We start from the raw sequence: 19,223 nt of genomic DNA on the forward strand, positions 1-19,223 counted from the left end.
GTGTGTATGGAAAGTATGTTTCAGGAATGATTAAAGCTAAACAGCAAGGAAAGTGCTCCCTTAAAGAATATTTTGAGTAATTTTTTTTCAAGAACATTGCTGTAAGGTATTTTTAAAATATGGGTAAGATTTGCATGTATTACACTACTTTTGTTATGTACAGGTAGTTAGGGGTAGGATATATATAGTATTACATAGCCTACAGTGAATGTACATATATTTGGTGTGTTTTTATTTAGGGGTAAGAAATGTAAGCCGGTGTTTACTCAGATAGGACAGCAGGTTATCAAACTGAGAGCAGAGGACCTGCGCTTACCTGCCAGGGCATGGAAAGTGAAGCTGATCGGGGAAGGGGCTGACGACGCGGGGGGAGTGTTTGATGACACCATTACAGAAATGTGTCAGGTCAGTCTGTCAACACATTCTTAAGACAAGGATAATTCAGTCTCTAATTTTCCAATTAGGCATCCCATTAAGTAGCACTCTTTCCCCAAAATTAGGAAAACATTCAAAACTTTATCACCTGTTTTTGCATTCTGATTATTTTGATGGGATGTTTATGTTAAGGTGTACAGGTAATGCATTGTTTGTCCATGCAGGTTTTCTGTCTGTTTTCCCCTATGCTTTCACAAACTGAACTTAAACATTGATATATTTATGTAAGATGAGAACCCTTTAAGTTGAAAGAATTTGTGTTCAAACTGTTTGTATAATATGTACTTATACAATAAAATATGTTCAAATCAATCTATATAGGAGGTGTTGAATATGGTGAAAGTCCAGGAATTTAATTTTATTTTCTCAGGAATTGGAAACAGGAATTGTACCGTATTTCATACCAACACCAAATGCCCGAAATGAATCTGGGAATAACAGGGACAGGTAAGAACAGAGACATGAATCTGGAAATAACAGAGACAGGTAAGAACAGAGAAATGAATCTGGAAATAACAGACAGGTAAGAACAGAGAAATGAATCTGGAAATAACAGACAGGTAAGAACAGAGAAATGAATCTGGAAATAACAGACAGGTAAGAACAGAGAAATGAGTCTGGAAATAACAGACAGGTAAGAACAGAGAAATGAATCTGGAAATAACAGGGACAGGTAAGAACAGAGAAATGAATCTGGAAATAACAGACAGGTAAGAACGGAGAAAACAGGGACAGGTAAGATCAGAGAAATGAATCTGGGAATAACAGAGACAGGTAAGAACAGAGAAATGAATCTGGAAATAACAGACAGGTAAGAACAGAGAAATGAATCTGGAAATAACAGACAGGTAAGAACAGAGAAATTAATCTGGAAATAACAGACAGGTAAGAACGGAGAAATGAATCTGGAAATAACAGAGACAGGTAAGAACAGGGAAATGAATCTGGAAATAACAGACAGGTAAGAACAGGGAAATGAATCTGGAAATAACAGAGACAGGTAAGAATGGAAAAGAAAACGGAAATACTTTCCAAAAGCAGAAATTTTGCACAAGTTACAGTGAATTGCCAGTCTGATTAAAATTAAGATCCTCTGATCCTCTTGCGTAGATCACTGCAATCTATGTGAGCGGATCGAAGGATCTGGTTTTAATCAGATTGAGTGAATTTCCTAAATGAAGTGAAAAAAATGCCATTTGTTTAGTCAGAAGTGTTGTGATTGTAGGTTTTTACTGAACCCTGCTGGGAGTGGAGAAGATGATCTCATGATGTTTAAGTTCCTAGGCATTCTGTTTGGGGTGGCCATCAGAACAAAGAAACCCTTGGACTTGCATCTGGCCCCCAGTGTGTGGAAGCTTCTGGTGGGCATACCACTCAAGCTGGAGGACATTGAAGAGGTATACAGCAGATTTAAACAGCAGCTCTATTGCATGTGATGTCACTGTTACGTACTGTAGTGCTGGAAAGCAGCTGGTGGAGACAGTGATGGACAAGTGTTTAAGGAGGAATAACACCCCAGAGAAATCCGATATGGATAGAAAGTGAAGGATATGTACAATAATATTTTAAAATTGTAAACTTACCTTTTTACTTTTATATATAAAAAAGTTTTAGTAAATAGTAATCTGAAAAATTAATTGAAACCCCTGCTAGACTCAGACCCGCCATCTGCAGATCAGCAGCTGACACGTTAACCGACTGAGCTACTCAGTGAAGCAATTAGATTTAAAAGGAATATACAAGTATTGCTGATATTTATATCTTCATTCATCTTTCAAAAGGAAGTCAGCCATTATGATGAAGTGTTATCCCACCTTAATTTCTGTATTTTAACCATGCTGTTACATTATTACTCTTTTGGGCTAAGAGTTGGATGAGAATGAGGCAGTCAGGCTCAGGGATTAGTGTTTGGTCTTAAAAAATCAATATACTAGCTCAAGGATGTTAATTCTATTTCTGAATCAAATCAACTATTGAGAGTATACTGCCTGACTTAACAATCAATATACTAGCTTAAGGATGTTAATTCTATTTCTGAATCAAATCAACTATTGAGAGTATACTGCCTGACTTAACTAATATGTACATGTATATTGATTGACTCCTGGCCTCAAGACAATAAACTGAGAATAGACTTGAAGTCGAAGTTTCTAAGTAATTAATTTTCAGAAACAAATGAAATTTTCAGTATATGTTTTCATTAATTTGTTTCATAAATCAGCAGTTTTTTTAAACATCTGTGCTAGATAAATCCGAGGATACAAGTAATCAAAATTTGGACTTAATTCTATTCTCGGTGTATGGTCTTGAGGTCAGGTGGTGTATGATTTTATTTGAGGTAAGACTGACAACAGCCATTTTGTTGTAGACTGATCATATCTACATTCAGAGCTTGAGGGGTATTCTGGATATTCATGAAAGTGGTGTTAATGAAACAAACTTCCATGAGGTAGGATAACAAATGTATTTTAAAGGCTTTAAAACACTGGTGTAATTGTGATTGTGTTTGCTACAAGTAGTCAGTTAGGTTACTACCCTTCACTAAATGCTGTAAGTTCCTTTAATTCCATGGTGCTAAAAGTTTTACTATTTTTTTTAACAAGGACACAGTTGCAATAGTTTTTAAATTCATGCTATAGGAAAATCTACTTTAAAATTCTGATATTTGTAATGTATTCAACATGGGTTTAATTTGAGGGAAAACGATTAATCGTGAACATAGTGAAGTTAAAACCATTGTGTTAATTTCCCAATCTACAGTAATCCGACATTCATGGTTGTCTAGAAACTGTACTACACGAGTACTGTAAATAAACATTTTCTGTTTTGAACTTTCACAATTTCCTGGATTCTTTTCCAGTTTATCCCCTTGGACTGTTTTGAGGGTCAAAGTGCAGATGGCAGACTTGTCCCGGTCATTCCTGGGGGAGGGGCACTACAGCTGAACTTTAACAACAGACGAGAGTATGTAGAGGCAGTACTGAATTACAGACTCCAGGAAATGAATAAACAGGTGAGCTACATGTATATTTAGATAATCCACAGACTGCAATTAACTGTGTTAAAAAAAGATACTAGAAATGGAAAATTCTCCTGAAAGTATGTTTTGAATCATTAAACTGTAAATATACATGACATGCAAATTCCTGCAATTTCTGTCTATTGTTTAACGGTAAAACTTGTGATACATATTAGCGTGGATCATTAACAGGCTGCCTCAGTTAGAGAGGGCATGTCATGGATAATTCCTGTACCACTTCTAACATTATTAACTCCCAAAAACCTGGAACAGCTGGTCTGTGGGATGGAGGAAATGTCGGTCGATGTTCTCAAGAAAGTAGTCAGGTAAGATTATCAACACGGGAATCAAATAGCAAAATTATTGTTTTCAGAGACATCTGACATATAACTCATATATTATAGCAAGCTGGGGTAAATCTTAAGTATTATGCATGAATTTGCATTTCACTTTCTACCCATAAACTTTAGAGATGACCTCTGCAATGAGTTTATTCACTGATAAAACATATATTTATAGGAGATCGAATGTCTGTGGCCTGTTTGTAGGGACACGTGATGCTGTAGGGTTCTGTGGTTGAAGACTTGTTATTTTGTACCGTAGTTAAGTTATTGTTTGTGGACGAGTTCAATTGAATATGTCCAAACCATGAACACAACAAAGCTTAAAACTTCCTTGGAAATTAGTAATTTTACAGGATGCAATATTTAACATATTTACAAATTAACGAGAGGCATTTTCTTACGAATGCACTGTAATTGTTAACAATATGCATATGAATACAGAACTACTTAATAAATATAGTATGTCTATTCTAATGGCTGGGGATTTGGACAGAAGTAAATGTAGAATGTAAATATAAGAAATAAATGTTTGAAAATACTTTAGGGATGGCAGGGCTTCAATCCAGCATCCTTTTCATGAAGCGTTAACACACTTCATGAAGAATGCTGGCGTGAAGTGTCACATTTCATACTCTCATGTATTTTCAAAAATGAAAATTTATTTCTTAAATGTACATAACATCAATAGTGCTTATTGTATGTACATCCACGTACATGTGTATTTTGTGAATTTGTTCAAGCATACAAATATACTTTTGATATGTTTCAGATATCGTGGAATTGATGAGAAAAATGAGGTGGTTTGCTGGTTCTGGGAAGTCCTGGAGGCATTCAGTAATGAGGAGAGGATACAGTTTCTTAGATTCGTGTCGGGAAGGACTCGACTACCCGCCAACCCTTCAGACATCTCTCAGCGCTTTCAGATCATGAACTCAGACAGGGTGAGAGGGACAGAGTTACTTTAGGGGTGGGGTATTTTGAAATTGAGAAGGAAAACAGGTCCAATGTCAACATCAAGTTGACCATTTGTAACTCTCAAGGACTATTGTACCTGATGTGTTAAAAGTGATTGTAAATTTCTCTGTTTTTAAAGAGATGTCTATTTCATTTTAGGGAGCAAATTGTTTGCCAACATCTCAAACCTGCTTTTTCCAACTTCGCCTTCCAAATTATCCAAACAAAGAAATATTGGCAGAAAAATTACGGTATGCCATATTCAATTGTCGGTCAATTGACATGGACAACTATATGCTGGCCAGAAATGCTGAAAATGAACAGATGTCAGATGAAGATATTGAGGATGAGGAACTCATCCACACAAACTTCTAACAGACATGGTTGATCAGAAACCGTGTACCTCATAGGGAAATCAATTTCATTGTCTCCAAATACTCATCAGGGTTACAGTAACTATTGTGGTGTACAGGACATATTCTGATAGTGTCCTCTGGGGATCACAGGAATGAGTAATATGATATAGCATTCTCTTGGAAATGACATTTAATCCTGCAATAATAATTTTGATTATAAAGTTGTACATTGTCAGTGAGAGTATGAGACTTTTCATATAATTTTGAATGGTACACTTTGATATACGTGCATGTATTTAAATTATTTTGTTTGAATGTGTGCCTGTGATATAGTTGTTCCTTTTTTTAAGTTTGCTAAATGAAATATTGAATTTATGAAAACTTGTCATGTTGTACTTTTATTCCACATTGTTACCTGTATTTTATGGAAGACTAGGTTTTAATTTTTATGCCCCCGAGATCGAAGATCAGGGGGCATATTGTTTTTGTCCTGTCTGTCATTCTGTAATTTATGCCCCCAAGATCAATGATATTTGTCCTTGTAACCTTGGCCATCTTTGGAATTGACCATTATTGGGGGCATTTGTGTTTCACAAACACATCTTGTTTTTTCAGCTATTAGCATTTTTGACATTTTTCGCCATATCAATGTGTAGTTAATGGTGTATATAAGGTTTAAGGTACTCTGATGTTGTCAAAAGAACATGTTTTTGATTTAAGTCCTCAGTATGAACCTTTGCCTAATATCAACCATAGGCTATTATTTGACTAAAATCAACCAATAGGCTACCCAGCAATCAATTGCCTATAATCAACCAATAGGCTACTAAGCAAAGATAGAGTAAATCAACTAACACACTACCTAGCTATCAATTTCCGACATCAAACTATAGGCTACCTAGAAATCAACTGCCCAAAATCAACCAATAGGCTACATTGAAATCATCTGCTCAAAATTAACCAATAAATGCCCAGCAATCAACTTCTCAAAACAACCAATAAACAACCAGCAATCAACTGCTCAAAATCAACCAATAAACACCCAGCAATCAACTGCTCAAAATCAAACCAATAAACACCCAGCAATAAACTGCTCAAAATCAACCAATAAATACCCAGCAATCAACTGCTCAAAATCAACCAATAAACACCCAGCAACCAACTGCTCAAAATCAACCAATAAACACCAAGCAATTAACTGCTCAAAATCAACCAATAAACATCCAGCAATAAACTGCCTGAAATCAACCAATAAACACCCAGAAATCAACTACTCAAAAGCAACCAATAACCCACCACCACCACCACAATCAACTTCTCAGAATTGACTGATAAACGCTCAGCAATCAACTGCTCATCTTGGATTCCAATGTCAGTGAATTCTTGTACAAGAAGTTTGCGGAGAGTATGGTTTTTTACCCATCCGTCAGTCCCTTTCTTGTCGGCGCAATTTCTCTGAGACCACTGAACAGAATTTCATGAAATTTTGTAGTTAATAAGGACACACTGTGTAGATGTGCACATTCCCAGGAAATTCTGATTCAATAATTTTTTTAGCTCACCTGAGCCGAAGGCTTTTCTGATCAAAATTTTTCTGTCGGCATCGTAAACTTTTCACATTTTCATCTTCTTCTCAAGAACCATGGGACCAATTTCAACTAAACTTGCCACAAAGCATCTTTGAGTGAAGGGCTTTCAAGTTTGTTCAAATGAAGGGCCATGTCCCTTTCAAAGGGGAGACAATCACAAAAATGCAAAAATAGCATGGGGTCATTTAAAAATCTTCTTAAGAACCACTGAGCCAGAAAAGCTGAAATTTTCATGAAAACCTCCTGACATAGTGCAGATTTAAGTTTGTTCAAATCATGGCCCCCGGGGGTTGGATGGGGCCACAATAGGGGATCAAAGTTTTGCATACTAATATATAGAATAAATCTTTAAAAATCTTCTCAAGAAACACTGAGCCTGAAAAGCTGAGATTTACATGAAAGCTTCCTGACATAATGCAGATTCAAGTTTGTTCAAATCATGGGCCCCCGGGGATTGGATGGGGCCACAATAGGGGATCAAAGTTTTACATGCAAATATATAGGATAAATCTTTAAAAATCTTCTTCTCAAGAACCACTGAGCCAGAAAAGCTGATATTTACATGAAAGCTTTCTGACAGATTTCAGTTTGTTAAAATCATAGCCCCCAGGGGAGGATGGGGTCGCAAGGGGGGATCAAAGTTTTGCATACAAATATATAGGGAAAATCTTTAAATATGAGCCAAGTGACTCGGGTGATCGATGTGGCCCTTGGGCCTCTTGTTGGGAGTTATACCCATTTGAACTTGGAATTTCGAGCCCATCTATCATGTTCTTGTCAGCGCAATTCCTCTGAGACCGCTCAACAGAATTTCGTGAAACTTTGTAGTTAATAAGGATACATTGTGTAGATATGCATACTCCCAGGAAATTCTGTTTCATTAATTTTCTGGGAGTTATGCCCCTTTTGAACTTAGAATTTCCAGAACGTCTGTCCTGTTCTTGCAAGAATGCAATAGCATTACCATTCATTATGTGAGGCATTGTCAAGCAATGTTGGAGCGTGGGGTATGTGAGCTTGCTCACTATTTCTTAAATATGTCCAAAAAGTGGACGTCATTTGTGAAAATCATTAAGGTATAACTTGCGACAGTGCGAAACTGGTAGGAGATACATGTACAGGTATCGCGATATAGTATGTAAATCTCGAACGTTTACCATTTTATCGTACCGGGTATGCTATTTAGGTTTTTGATATCTCTTAGAGTCTTTAAAAGACATTGTGATGTTTTATATATCAAAAATAATGATAACTGCATCCATTCGGATAAAAGTACATCTTGCAAAAAATTGTTTTTAATGATGATATGGGTCGCTATTTTATTTTTATACCCCCCGCAACAAGTTGTGGGGGGGGTATACTGGAATCGGGTTGTCCGTCTGTCTGTCCGTCCGTCCGTCTGTAGACGCAATGGTTTCCGGACTCTAAAGCATTATCCTTTCTACCTACCGTCACCATATCATACATATGGACTACCCATGGGATGAAGATGTTCCCTATCGATTTTGGGGTCAAAGGTCAAGCGCACTGGACATCGAAGTAGCAATATGGTTTCCGGGCTCTAAAGCGTTATCCTTTCCACCTACCGTCACCATATCATACATATGGACTACCCATGGGATGAAGATGTTCCCTATCGATTTTGAGGTCAAAGGTCAAGCGCACTGGACATCGAAGTAGCAATATGGTTTCCGGGCTCTAAAGCGTTATCCTTTCCACCTACAGTCACCATATCATACATATGGACTACCCATGGGATGAAGATGTTCCCTATCGATTTTGGGGTCAAAAGGTCAAAGGTCAAGCGCACTGGACATCGAAGTAGCAATATGGTTTCCGGGCTCTAAAGCGTTATCCTTTCCACCTACCGTCACCATATCATACATATGGACTACCCATGGGATGAAGATGTTCCCTATCGATTTTGAGGTCAAAGGTCAAGCGCACTGGACATCGAAGTAGCAATATGGTTTCCGGGCTCTAAAGTGTTATCCTTTCCACCTACAGTCACCATATCATACATATGGACTACCCATGGGATGAAGATGTTCCCTATCGATTTTGGGGTCAAAAGGTCAAAGGTCACGCGCACTGGACATCGAAGTAGCAATATGGTTCGGTTTGTCATGCCATTTGTTTTTTACACTCAGAAAAGAGGTAGTTTATACCTATTACCAACACCCTTTGGGAGATTGGGGTAAGCGGGGGGTATTCTTAGTGAGCATTGCTCACAGTACCTCTTGTTTTATTTAGATTCATTGTACTCGATTTTCACGGATCTGGGAGTCTGTCGAATTACTTATTATATATTGGAACCCCAAATTAACGTAAACTCAAAAGATAGCGCATTAAATTAAATGAATTGATGGGCGCATCAAATCAATTTTTGTTCTGTATAATCAATATAATTATAAAATTTATTTAGATTGTGTATAAATGATTTGATGATCTATTCAATTCATTTGAAGATATCATTCATTATTCCCACAATCAAAATTTTGTAGTTAATAAGGACACACTGTGTAGATGTGCACATTCCCAGGAAATTCTGAGTCAATAATTTTTTTAGCTCACCTGAGCCGAAGGCTCAAGTGAGCTTTTCTGATCCCCTATTGTGGCCCCATCCAATCCCCGGGGGCCATGATTTGAACAAACTTGAATCTACATTATGTCAGGAAGCTTTCATGTAAATCTCAGCTTTTCAGGCTCAGTGGTTCAGAAGAACTTGCAGCAATTTTGTATAGGGAATCAAAGTATTGTATTGCTCTTTATCAATACTTATAAAGAGAGTAACGATGTTACTAATTCAATTGTGGATATGTTGAATAGAAGATATGTTGCTTTCTCTAAATGAATTATTGCACATCAATTGATCAGTGATATCATTAATTCAATTGAGGAAAACAATAATTCAATCATTGCGCACATTAGGCTAATTGAATTGATGCTTGCATTAATTGAATTATTGCTCTTTTCAACTCAATTTTAGCGCGCATCAATTCAATATTGTTGATTTTATCAATTCAATATTGTTGATTTTATCAATTTATTGAAAGAGAGCAACAATTCTGCGCATCATTTCCGCAGAATATAATTAAAGCTATCAACGATTCAATCCACGCGTGCAACAATTCAGAATTAAAGATATTAATTATCTGAAAAGATCATAATACTTTCAATCAGTTTAAGATATCTTCTTTTATTTGAGTTTTTGTTTATTTGGCGCTCCATAATTATTATGTGTAATACAAACGCTATTATTGAAACTCGATAGTGTGCATAGTATTAAAATACCACAGAATTATGTTTGTAACCTCGTTTTGAATGCCACGATCGACTGATCATGCAATCAGTTCACGCAAGCATATGAATTGATTGTGAACGCGATGGTTATGTGGAGTTTGTTTCTCGCCTTCGTGGTAATTCTGTTGTATGTATGGTGGAAGAAAACTTCCCGAGACCCTGCCTTACCCCCCGGGCCGCCCACCGTGCCTTTTGTGGGAAATCTATTCTCCATGTCTCCAGACTCGATGCTGGAGAGTTTTCAGACATACAGGAAGAAGTATGGAGATGTTTTCAGTCTGATTACTGGCACCAAAACAATGGTCATTGTGAATGGATTGGACACAATACGAGATATTTTCATAAAACATGGCGATATTGTTTCCGAAAGACCGGATATTTTTGTTGCGAAACTTGCCCACTACAAAGGTAAATAATATTATGCTATAGTTACGGTGGCGCGTTCGTGACAATTTTCAAATTGTGGTAATTTGTACTCAGGTATTACCGCTGTTAGGTTACATACCTTAAATCACTCAAAACTATTGGTTCAATTTAAAGTATAGAAGTAAGTATCGTGTTGCCTACATTGTGAAGTTTGAAATCAAGTTCTAAATTGAAAAAAATAATTGTGGATTCGAAACATTTTGAGTTGAACGAATATTCGGTCAGAATGTTACAATATTCGCATCAGTCTGGAGGTACCAAAACTAAATTCTCCACCCAGGCATCAGATCAAATCTCTACTAGAACATTGTAGACCTTATTGACTGTTCCTTCGCCAAATTCTCGGTATCAGAAGTGAAGGTCTCCGATCTTTCCGGGATATGAACCCTCATATTCTCTTTAGAGAAGTGGACAGGCATAGGTGTACATGTGATCGCACCATCTAATTAAATTCAGATCCTAAGATACGCTCACAATCGCTGCAATAGGATCTGATATAACCCCATAGGGGGTCACATCCGGCGCAAGAATCCCGTGGGGATCCGGGTTAGAATAGGTCCTCAGTACCCCTTCCTTGTCGTAAGAGGCGACTAAATGGGGCGTTCCTTCGGATGAGACCGCAAAAACCGAGGTCCTGTGTCACAGCAGGTGTGGCACGATAAAGATCCCTCCCTGCTCAAAGGCCGAAAGCGCCGAGCATAGGCCTAATTTTTGCAGCCTTTCACCGGTAATGGTGACGTCTCCATATGAGTGAAATATACAATCAATCCGGCGCATGACCATTCGCTTGGAATATTCATGAGAAGTATCAGCCAGTCATATTGCGCTTTATGTGACAATGATGGCTAATTAGGAGATTCGGTTTCCGGCAATTCGTAAACGAGTTTCAGTAATCCCTTTCCCATGAAGTTTATTCCACAGGTTATGCAATTCTTACGCAGGGTATACGGCGCGGATCTAAGAAGTCTGATTTTTATAATTAGATTGGTTGACTGCATAGCCTACAACGTGGATGTAGGTATAGGCTATGCTTGTCCACTCCTCTACGGAGAACAGAACACTCGCTGTTAACAATCCTAGGCGTTATGGGTAGGTCAAAACTTGTACTTCTTCTACAGCCTGGGATTTTCTCTATATCAGTGAAAAATTCTCGAATGTAAAAACACAAACAATGCAGCAGAAACCTAAATTGTTCCTGCTGTTATTTTGTCTTCTTTTAAGTTAAAATAATATCACAATGCCTATGTCAAAGCAGTAATTCTTTATTTTGATTATCATACAGATGGATTGAAACTCTCCTGTCTAAATTACCTGACTCACGATCTTGTTAATTAATGGTATCACACGGGCTAAACCCATTTTGGGCCCGAACTCTGTACTACCATAAATATAGAAACTATATTTATGGTATCACAGAGTTCGGCCCCAAAACGGGCTTAGCCCTTGTGAATGGTACGAGGTATTTTATGATCAAATACAGTATACAGTTGGACTCGTTTGATAGTATATTTTTTCTTACAAGAATAATTATGAATTCAATACACATTGAATTTTCAGGAGTTATATCTGCTTCCGGTGAACTGTGGAAAGAACACAGAAGCTTTTCCCTCAATGCCCTCAGAGAGTTTGGATTTGGAAAACGAAGTTTGGAATCGAAGATAATGGAGGAAGTGGGTGTTCTTGTTCAGGAACTTCAGTCAAAAAATGGAGAACCGTTCAATATTCATACTCTGATGGCCGTCTGTATCTCAAATGTCATGTGTTCCATCAGTTTTGGTCGGAGATTCGAACATGACGACAAACATTTTCAGTTTCTTATTCATTTAATTAGCGAAAATGTTAGCAATGCCAATGTGATTTTTTTAGCTAGCATATTTCCATTTTTGAGATATGTTCCTGGGGACCCCCTAAAGGTTAAGAAAGTGTCGCATAATACAGATGTAATTCGAGAATATCTTTTTCAAATTATCAAAGACCACGAAGAAAGCTTTGATGAGAATAATGTGAGAGATTTCATTGACGTTTACTTGAAGAAGCTGAAATCTGAGGAAAGCAACCCAAGCACAACTTATGATGGTGAGTTCATTTCATTCATTATGTAACGGTCCTGACGAATAATGAGGCCGGTTTTTTTTTTTGGTTTTTTTTTTTCTTAGAGAGGTGTGATGATCATCCTCAAGATATTTTTAAAACTTTGGGGTGGTAGGAATTGCTCAACTGGAGAAAAGCTTTTTATTATATAGAATCGATAGATAAACCATTCTCTTTTCACCTGGGATTTTCTTAACAGGTATACAATAAAAGATATTAGGAGAATTTTGGAACCTGTCTTTGGAGTTTTTTAAAGTAAAGAATTCAATGATATTTCTGTAAGTTAAGGCGGAAAATATGTCAGATATAAGGATTCAGATCAATTAGTAACCATGTCAGAAAGGAAAACTTTGGTTGTGATTTTATAATTCTACATGTATATATTTTTGAAATAATTGAATTTGGATCATCCTTAAAGAACCGTAACATGTCTTAAACATGTACAGTAAAGCACAGTTACAGCGAACACTCTTATAATGAATTTACGCTTACAGTAAAACACAGTTACAGCGAACACTCTTATAATGATTTTACGGTTACAGTAAAACACAGTTACAGCGAACACTCTTATAATGATTTTACACTTACAGTAAAACGCAGTTACAGCGAACACTCTTATAATGATTTTTACCCTTTCGGTGAGTTCATTTCCTGTAGTTTTGAAAAATATTATGAACTTGTTGAAAAAACATTGATAAGGAATCAAAACTTTGCTCAAACACTTTGCTATAAGCATGTGACTTTAATGTACATATCGATAGTTGCGCTATTGTTTCGAAAATTCTGTATTGTACCACACATGTGTTTAAATTCAAAGCAACTAATATTTTGTATTTTAGTTGAACAGCTGATGTGCGTTGTAAAGGATCTTTTCTTCGCTGGAACAGAGACAACAACCACGATACTATTGTGGTTTGCCGTGTTCATGATCAGAAACCCGGAAGTACAAACTAAGATGCGCAAGGAAATCAATGACGTCGTAGGAAGCTCTAGGTATCCTAGTATGGACGATAAGCAAAATCTACCATACTCTGACGCGGTTCTTCACGAGGCTCTCCGAAGGGGATGCATTGCGCCATTAGCTGTACCACATGGACTGAAAACTGATCTGAAATATAAAGAATTCAATATTCCAAAAGATGTCATGTTAATTCCAAATTTATATTCCATCCTTTTTGACCCAGATATTTTTGAAGACCCAGAGACTTTTCGACCAGAGAGATTTCTAGATGATCATGGCAATCTTATAAATACTGACAAAGTTGTGACATTTTCCGTCGGTAATGATATTTCTTGATATAATTCTTGATCTGTCGTGAAGACGGGCCAATATTCGGCATCATATTGATATTTCTTTATTTCTCTCATATTCCACAACTATAAAGTCTCTCTCTCTCTCTCTCTCTCTCTCTCTCTCTCTCTCATGTCCGTCTATGTAACATAATCAGCTTAATTTGTAATAAAGTGATGGTTTGTACTGATAAACTCATCACGACAATAGATACTGAAGGTCACGAACTGTTAATTCTACCTCGGTGTTATGAACTGTTAAATTATATGTCTATTGAGATTAGGTATTGTTATCTCCATTCTTTATGTGTTCAAATCAATGTATATATACATGTACCTCTATCATAATTTACTTTTAGGTCGTCGTGTTTGCCTGGGTGAATCACTGGCTAGGATGGAGCTGTTTTTGTTTGCTACAACTTTAGTACAGCGATTTCAAATCCTCCCCGCTGATCCCGCGCACCTGCCATCATTAGACGGGGATTTGGGAGTTACTTATTGTCCGAAGGAATTCTCACTCAGGGCAATTAGTATCTGAGGGTATGAAGAACATCTTGCTCAAACGGTAATTTATATATATATATATATATATATATATATATATATATATATATATATATAAAACAAAAAAAAAACAAAAAAACCAACCAACATTGTAAGCTGAGTTAAGTTAAAGGATGCACAAAAAGTACGGAGAGTGTGGAAGTGGTTGGAGTTTTTCAACTTCATCTACAGCTTGGGGCCAAAATGAAGAACGTAAAACTAAGAATGAATTCAAAGAGAAAGTTCACCATAAAGATTACCATTAAATAATATATAGAATTAACAGAAATTATTCTTACACACACTTAACGGACGCGCACGGAAATATGAGGTGCGAGAAACATCTTTGAGAGTTTTTCTCGCAAAAACATGGGAACAAACAAGCAAACAAAACTCCTCACAGTGACTTAGTGTCAGGAGATCATAGGTAGCAGGTAAAGTGACTAACAGGTAACCTAATTAAGCAGCGTCCGCAGGTATAAATTGGGGGGGGGGGGTGCGGAGGCAGGATTCTCCAGTAGCCAGTTGGAAATCTGTCTTCCGTCTCTCATTTGTACAGGTTAATATATATGTAAGCTGCGCTTCTAATGACAAATTTAGGAGGTTCAATCATAATAACAAATATTCTATTTTCAGAGTATTCTGTAAATTTTAGTATTAGAGAATTGTTTGTAATAATATTTATGTTTATAATTGCACTGTATTTGTTATTACATATAGATGTCAGTTAGAAATCTTCCGCCTCTCATTTGTACAGGTTGGGCTAGAGGCTATTCACCAAAAGTGAAGGAGGATTCTGAAGTGTTGGGCTGTCACACCTAGACATATATTGTGTCAGAACCTTTATCGGCCGGCAGTCACTATTTCAATATTGAACATTGTATCAATCTGGCTGTGCTAGTACACGGGGTCAATGTTAAGGTCCAGAGACAAGATCCTGAGGTTGAAACAAAGTCGTTTATTACTTTATATTGGGGAAGAAATATAGCGCATGATAAATGCTAAAAATGTACAAGCAATTTCACTTCTATGATAATACCACATTGATTTGTGAGTGCCCACCGTCCTTAATTATAAGTATATCGTATCATTGCACACAAACGGGAGGTGAATGTGTTAAATCTTTTTGTCCACTTTTCAGTTCATGAGACAGATATGGGCAATCATTAGGCTGTACAAGTTATATGGGAAATATTAAAGCTATTTACTGATATCAATGATAATGTATACGAGTAGTAAAGGTCTTGTGACTTTTTTTTAAAACTTCATATCATTCGAAGACATGACGTGTATATTACATAAGTTATGTGACGTTGTATATTACATTTAAGTCACATGACGTTGTATATTACATGTAAGTTACATGTATGTGATGTTGTATATTATATATAGGTTATGTTATGACTTTGTACATTACATGTGAGTGACTTTGTATATTACATATAAATCACATGACTTTGTATATCGCATGTAAGTTACATACCTTTGTATATTATATAAATTACTATGTCACATGACTTTGTTTATTACATGTAAGTCACATGACTTTGTATATCGCATGTAAGTCACATGACTTTGTATATTGCATGTAAGTTATGTACCTTTGTATATTATATATAAGTCACATGACTTTGTATATTACATGTTAGGATATTTACATTCTGAAATGTAACCAATCTGATAATCTATACAGCTTTTTGTTTTAATATACATGATTATCATTTGTTGTAAATCATAATGAAGTAACTCGGAATACAATTCGTACATGAGCATGTAGATACGGCGTTTGTATTAATTTATACACCTTTTGGTATTGATATACATGATTATTTTTGTTGTTGTTGTAGTGGTAAATCATATTGAAATGAATTCACTCAGAATATATAATTCGTAAATGAGCATGTAAATACGGCATTCGTCTCAATTTGCTTGTCATCACAAGGTATATCAATTTTTAAATTTCTTTTAGGGATAGAAAATATAACTTTTTGAAAAGTCATTGGTTTTGAGATAGAAGTGAATGACGGTTTTGATTGGTGTTATGTTTGCACAGCTCAGGTTTCATGATAGAAGTGGATGGTGGACTTGATTGTATGGTGCTGTTGTTTTGAGATAGAAGTGGATGACAGATTTGATTGGTGTTGTTTTTATACGTCCGTCATTAGACGGGACGTATTATTTTATGGCGCTGTTTGTGCGTCTGTCCGGCTGACTGGCTGACTGTCTGTCCGTCCCGGGTAATGTTTTCTGGACTTTTTTCCGTAACGGATGCATGTACAACTTTGAAATTTGGTCACAATATTTCTTTCAAGAATTGTAAGAGTAAGTTTCAGCTGGATTGGTCCATCCTTGACCTACTTTAGGGCTTTAAGTAGGTCAAACAGTTTTCCGGACTTTTTTCGTTACAGATACAGATATTACACTGACATTTACACATAAGCTTCCTTATAGAGGAATACAAGTTCAGTTTGCATTTCAGCTGGATTGGTCCGTCCGTGTGTGACCTACATAAGGACTAAAAGTAGATCAAAGGCTTCCTCTTAGAAGAACTAACAACTCAACTTTATGACAAACGAGATGATTTACATTTTTTCCATCGTCAACTTCCCATGTTTTTATAGCAATATTCCATTATTGCCTGTAATTGGTGTTTATATCTCTCAACGGATTCGATACGCAAGAGCTTGTTCTGCGTATGATCAGTTTTTAAATGGAGGCAGGCTACTGACAAACAAGTTGTTGTTATAGGGGTTTCAACAGTCTCGTTTAAAGTCAACATTTCGCTAATTCTATGGTCGTTATAACGATCTAGTTTACCCATACAACTTGTCATTGGGTTAGATGTTGTCTGATATGTTTCATACCAATTGTTAGGCCGTTCTCGGCACTCTGATTATGACTACGGATTACTCCGTTTATCTGATGTGGATATAGGGCTCATGGCGGGTGTGACTGGTCGACAGGGGATGCTTACTTCTACTAGGCATCTGATCCCACCTCTGGTGCATGTGTATCCAGGGGTCCGTGTCTACCCAACCCTTTATTTTGTACTCCCTTTTTGGAAGATTGATCACTGTTCGTTACCAGAAACCACGTGCGAAGATGAGATCGATACCAAGATTTCTAAAAAGTATGTCGAAGGTATTCAACATTTCGACATCTATAGGTTAATGATAAATCGATTTTAAGAACAAGCACAAACACAGACAATTATATCGCGTGGGTTCGAATAAACTATTTTAAAAGAACTCTAAATATAGGGTACCCAAGTTCGCCGATGTTAAAATCAGCAAATGGTATAACATTCTTCTCTGCATTCTGATACCTTCATACATAATCAATCTACATAACTACCAAAGTTCATACCGAAATTCCGTATACTTCCCAAGAAATGAATTCGGAAAAATGCCTCATATTTTTTGTTCGAATTTTAGCTGGGCCTTTGCACTATATCACTAATGTTGGAGCATTGCAATAAGCTATTACATAGATTCTGCAGCATTAGATATAATTTCTAAGTTGAATTTCTTACCCCAATTCATTTGCTGAAGTCCGTAATAGCTCTAAGTGACTGAAAATTGTAAAACCGTCTGTACTTTCACATATCACAGTCATTTTATGTCATTTGGTTTATTGTTTTTTCATCGGCAAACTTGGGGTACCCTATATTTAGAGTTCTATACCCGTACTCCTGGATAGTAAATTCGAACCCAAGCGATATAATTGCCAGTGAGCACAAATAAGAGAGAACAGAACTTTTTTGATATAAGAGCTTCTTTTTTATGCCGAAGCTGACAACTGATAGTAGAGTTACGTGACATATAAATATAAACAGTGTTCGTACCTTGTTCTGAAAATAAAAAGTTTAGATGTCTTAAATACATCTTAACGTAACACGAATCAAATACTATATCATATATTTTTTAATAACAAAATGGGAGACAACATAGGCTAACTATAATCTCAGCGAGATTCGTTGAGGCTGGATATTTGAACTGATGCCTCTTCCGAATCTCAGACCAGTGTCCGATAGTATAGTTCATGTAAGTAGTACTACGACTGGAGATACATAACTTAAATCAAAAACAAAATAAAGAAAACTGTAGTTTCTAAACAATTAATCTATTTGAAGGCATCCTAAACTATCAGAACTCTTAAAGGACACATCTCATGTTTTCAAAGTATACAATATTACATGCATTTTGTCTTCTTTATGCTTATAGTAATTAATTCTAATAGTTCGTTCGCCGAAATTTTGCGATAATTAACCACAATACAGACTTAAATCTAATCCCCGATTTCAAAAAGTCAAGTTAATTAGGTAGGTAGTCACGTGGTACAGTGACGTCACATGCGCCCTTCGGATTGTGAAAGTACTGCGAGATTTTATTAAAAACTCAACTTTTAGGGGCCTAATTAATTTACCATGGGCAACATTTAAATCGGTGTTGATAAATTGTCCGAGTTTTATATGTGTTCGCCACCAGTGCACACATATAACGATGTAAATACCCAAATATAGCGAGTAAAGCGTGTATGAAATCGGCAAAATTGTGAGTAAATAATGATTATATGGGTCGCTGTCTACAAACTGTTTGGGGATGTTATTCCTTTATACATCTGTAATTGGCGCTGTTTTTCTAAAATAAACAGTGCAATCATTATTTATTTTTGGATTAGACAAATTATGATACGTTAAATTGTTGACAACTAGGCCCTATGCCAAGCTATTGTCACGCGTGCATTTCGGAAAGAAAGAAAAAGACAACACACACACAAATCAATAAAAATATTCAAATTTAAAGTGGTAATCACATTATTTTATTTTGATAAAGCAATCTTATTACTATTTTTGAATTGTGATCTGTACGTC

General features: G+C 36.4%; 2 protein-coding genes across 6 annotated transcripts in view; both read left to right on the forward strand.

Annotated features, from left to right (window-relative positions):
- The window catches only part of LOC125652698 (probable E3 ubiquitin-protein ligase HERC1), a 68,561-nt gene extending 63,072 nt beyond the window's left edge, over positions 1 to 5,489 (forward strand). For 2 of the 4 annotated variants that reach the window (XM_048882056.2, XM_048882057.2), the window contains 8 exons: positions 240 to 405; positions 806 to 882; positions 1,661 to 1,832; positions 2,804 to 2,884; positions 3,296 to 3,448; positions 3,647 to 3,780; positions 4,568 to 4,739; positions 4,912 to 5,489. In XM_048882056.2, coding sequence (XP_048738013.2) covers positions 240 to 405; positions 806 to 882; positions 1,661 to 1,832; positions 2,804 to 2,884; positions 3,296 to 3,448; positions 3,647 to 3,780; positions 4,568 to 4,739; positions 4,912 to 5,127 — 1,171 coding nt within the window. In that variant the 3' untranslated portion in view covers positions 5,128 to 5,489. Of the gene's footprint in view, positions 1 to 239; positions 406 to 805; positions 1,283 to 1,660; positions 1,833 to 2,803; positions 2,885 to 3,295; positions 3,449 to 3,646; positions 3,781 to 4,567; positions 4,740 to 4,911 lie in introns of those variants that run through there. The other 2 variants (XR_008803107.1, XR_008803106.1) reach the window with 2 other exon arrangements.
- A 3,883-nt stretch (positions 5,490 to 9,372) lies between these two features.
- On the forward strand, positions 9,373 to 16,257 carry LOC125652695 (cytochrome P450 2H1-like). 2 transcript variants are annotated; one of them, XM_048882053.2, is made up of 5 exons: positions 9,386 to 10,408; positions 11,984 to 12,502; positions 13,357 to 13,797; positions 14,167 to 14,372; positions 15,108 to 16,257. In XM_048882053.2, exons 1-4 carry the CDS (start codon positions 10,084 to 10,086, stop codon positions 14,343 to 14,345), a joined length of 1,464 nt encoding a protein of 487 aa, XP_048738010.2. In that variant the 5' UTR covers positions 9,386 to 10,083; the 3' UTR covers positions 14,346 to 14,372; positions 15,108 to 16,257. The 2 variants fall into 2 exon arrangements, with proteins under 2 accessions (XP_056021513.1, XP_048738010.2); XM_056165538.1 differs by lacking the exon at positions 15,108 to 16,257 and having other exon boundaries at positions 9,373 to 10,408; positions 14,167 to 15,043.
- The last annotated feature ends 2,966 nt before the right edge of the window (positions 16,258 to 19,223 follow it).

The sequence above is a fragment of the Ostrea edulis genome, chromosome 5 (genome assembly GCF_947568905.1).
Source record: "Ostrea edulis chromosome 5, xbOstEdul1.1, whole genome shotgun sequence".
Classification (NCBI taxonomy): domain Eukaryota; kingdom Metazoa; phylum Mollusca; class Bivalvia; order Ostreida; family Ostreidae; genus Ostrea; species Ostrea edulis.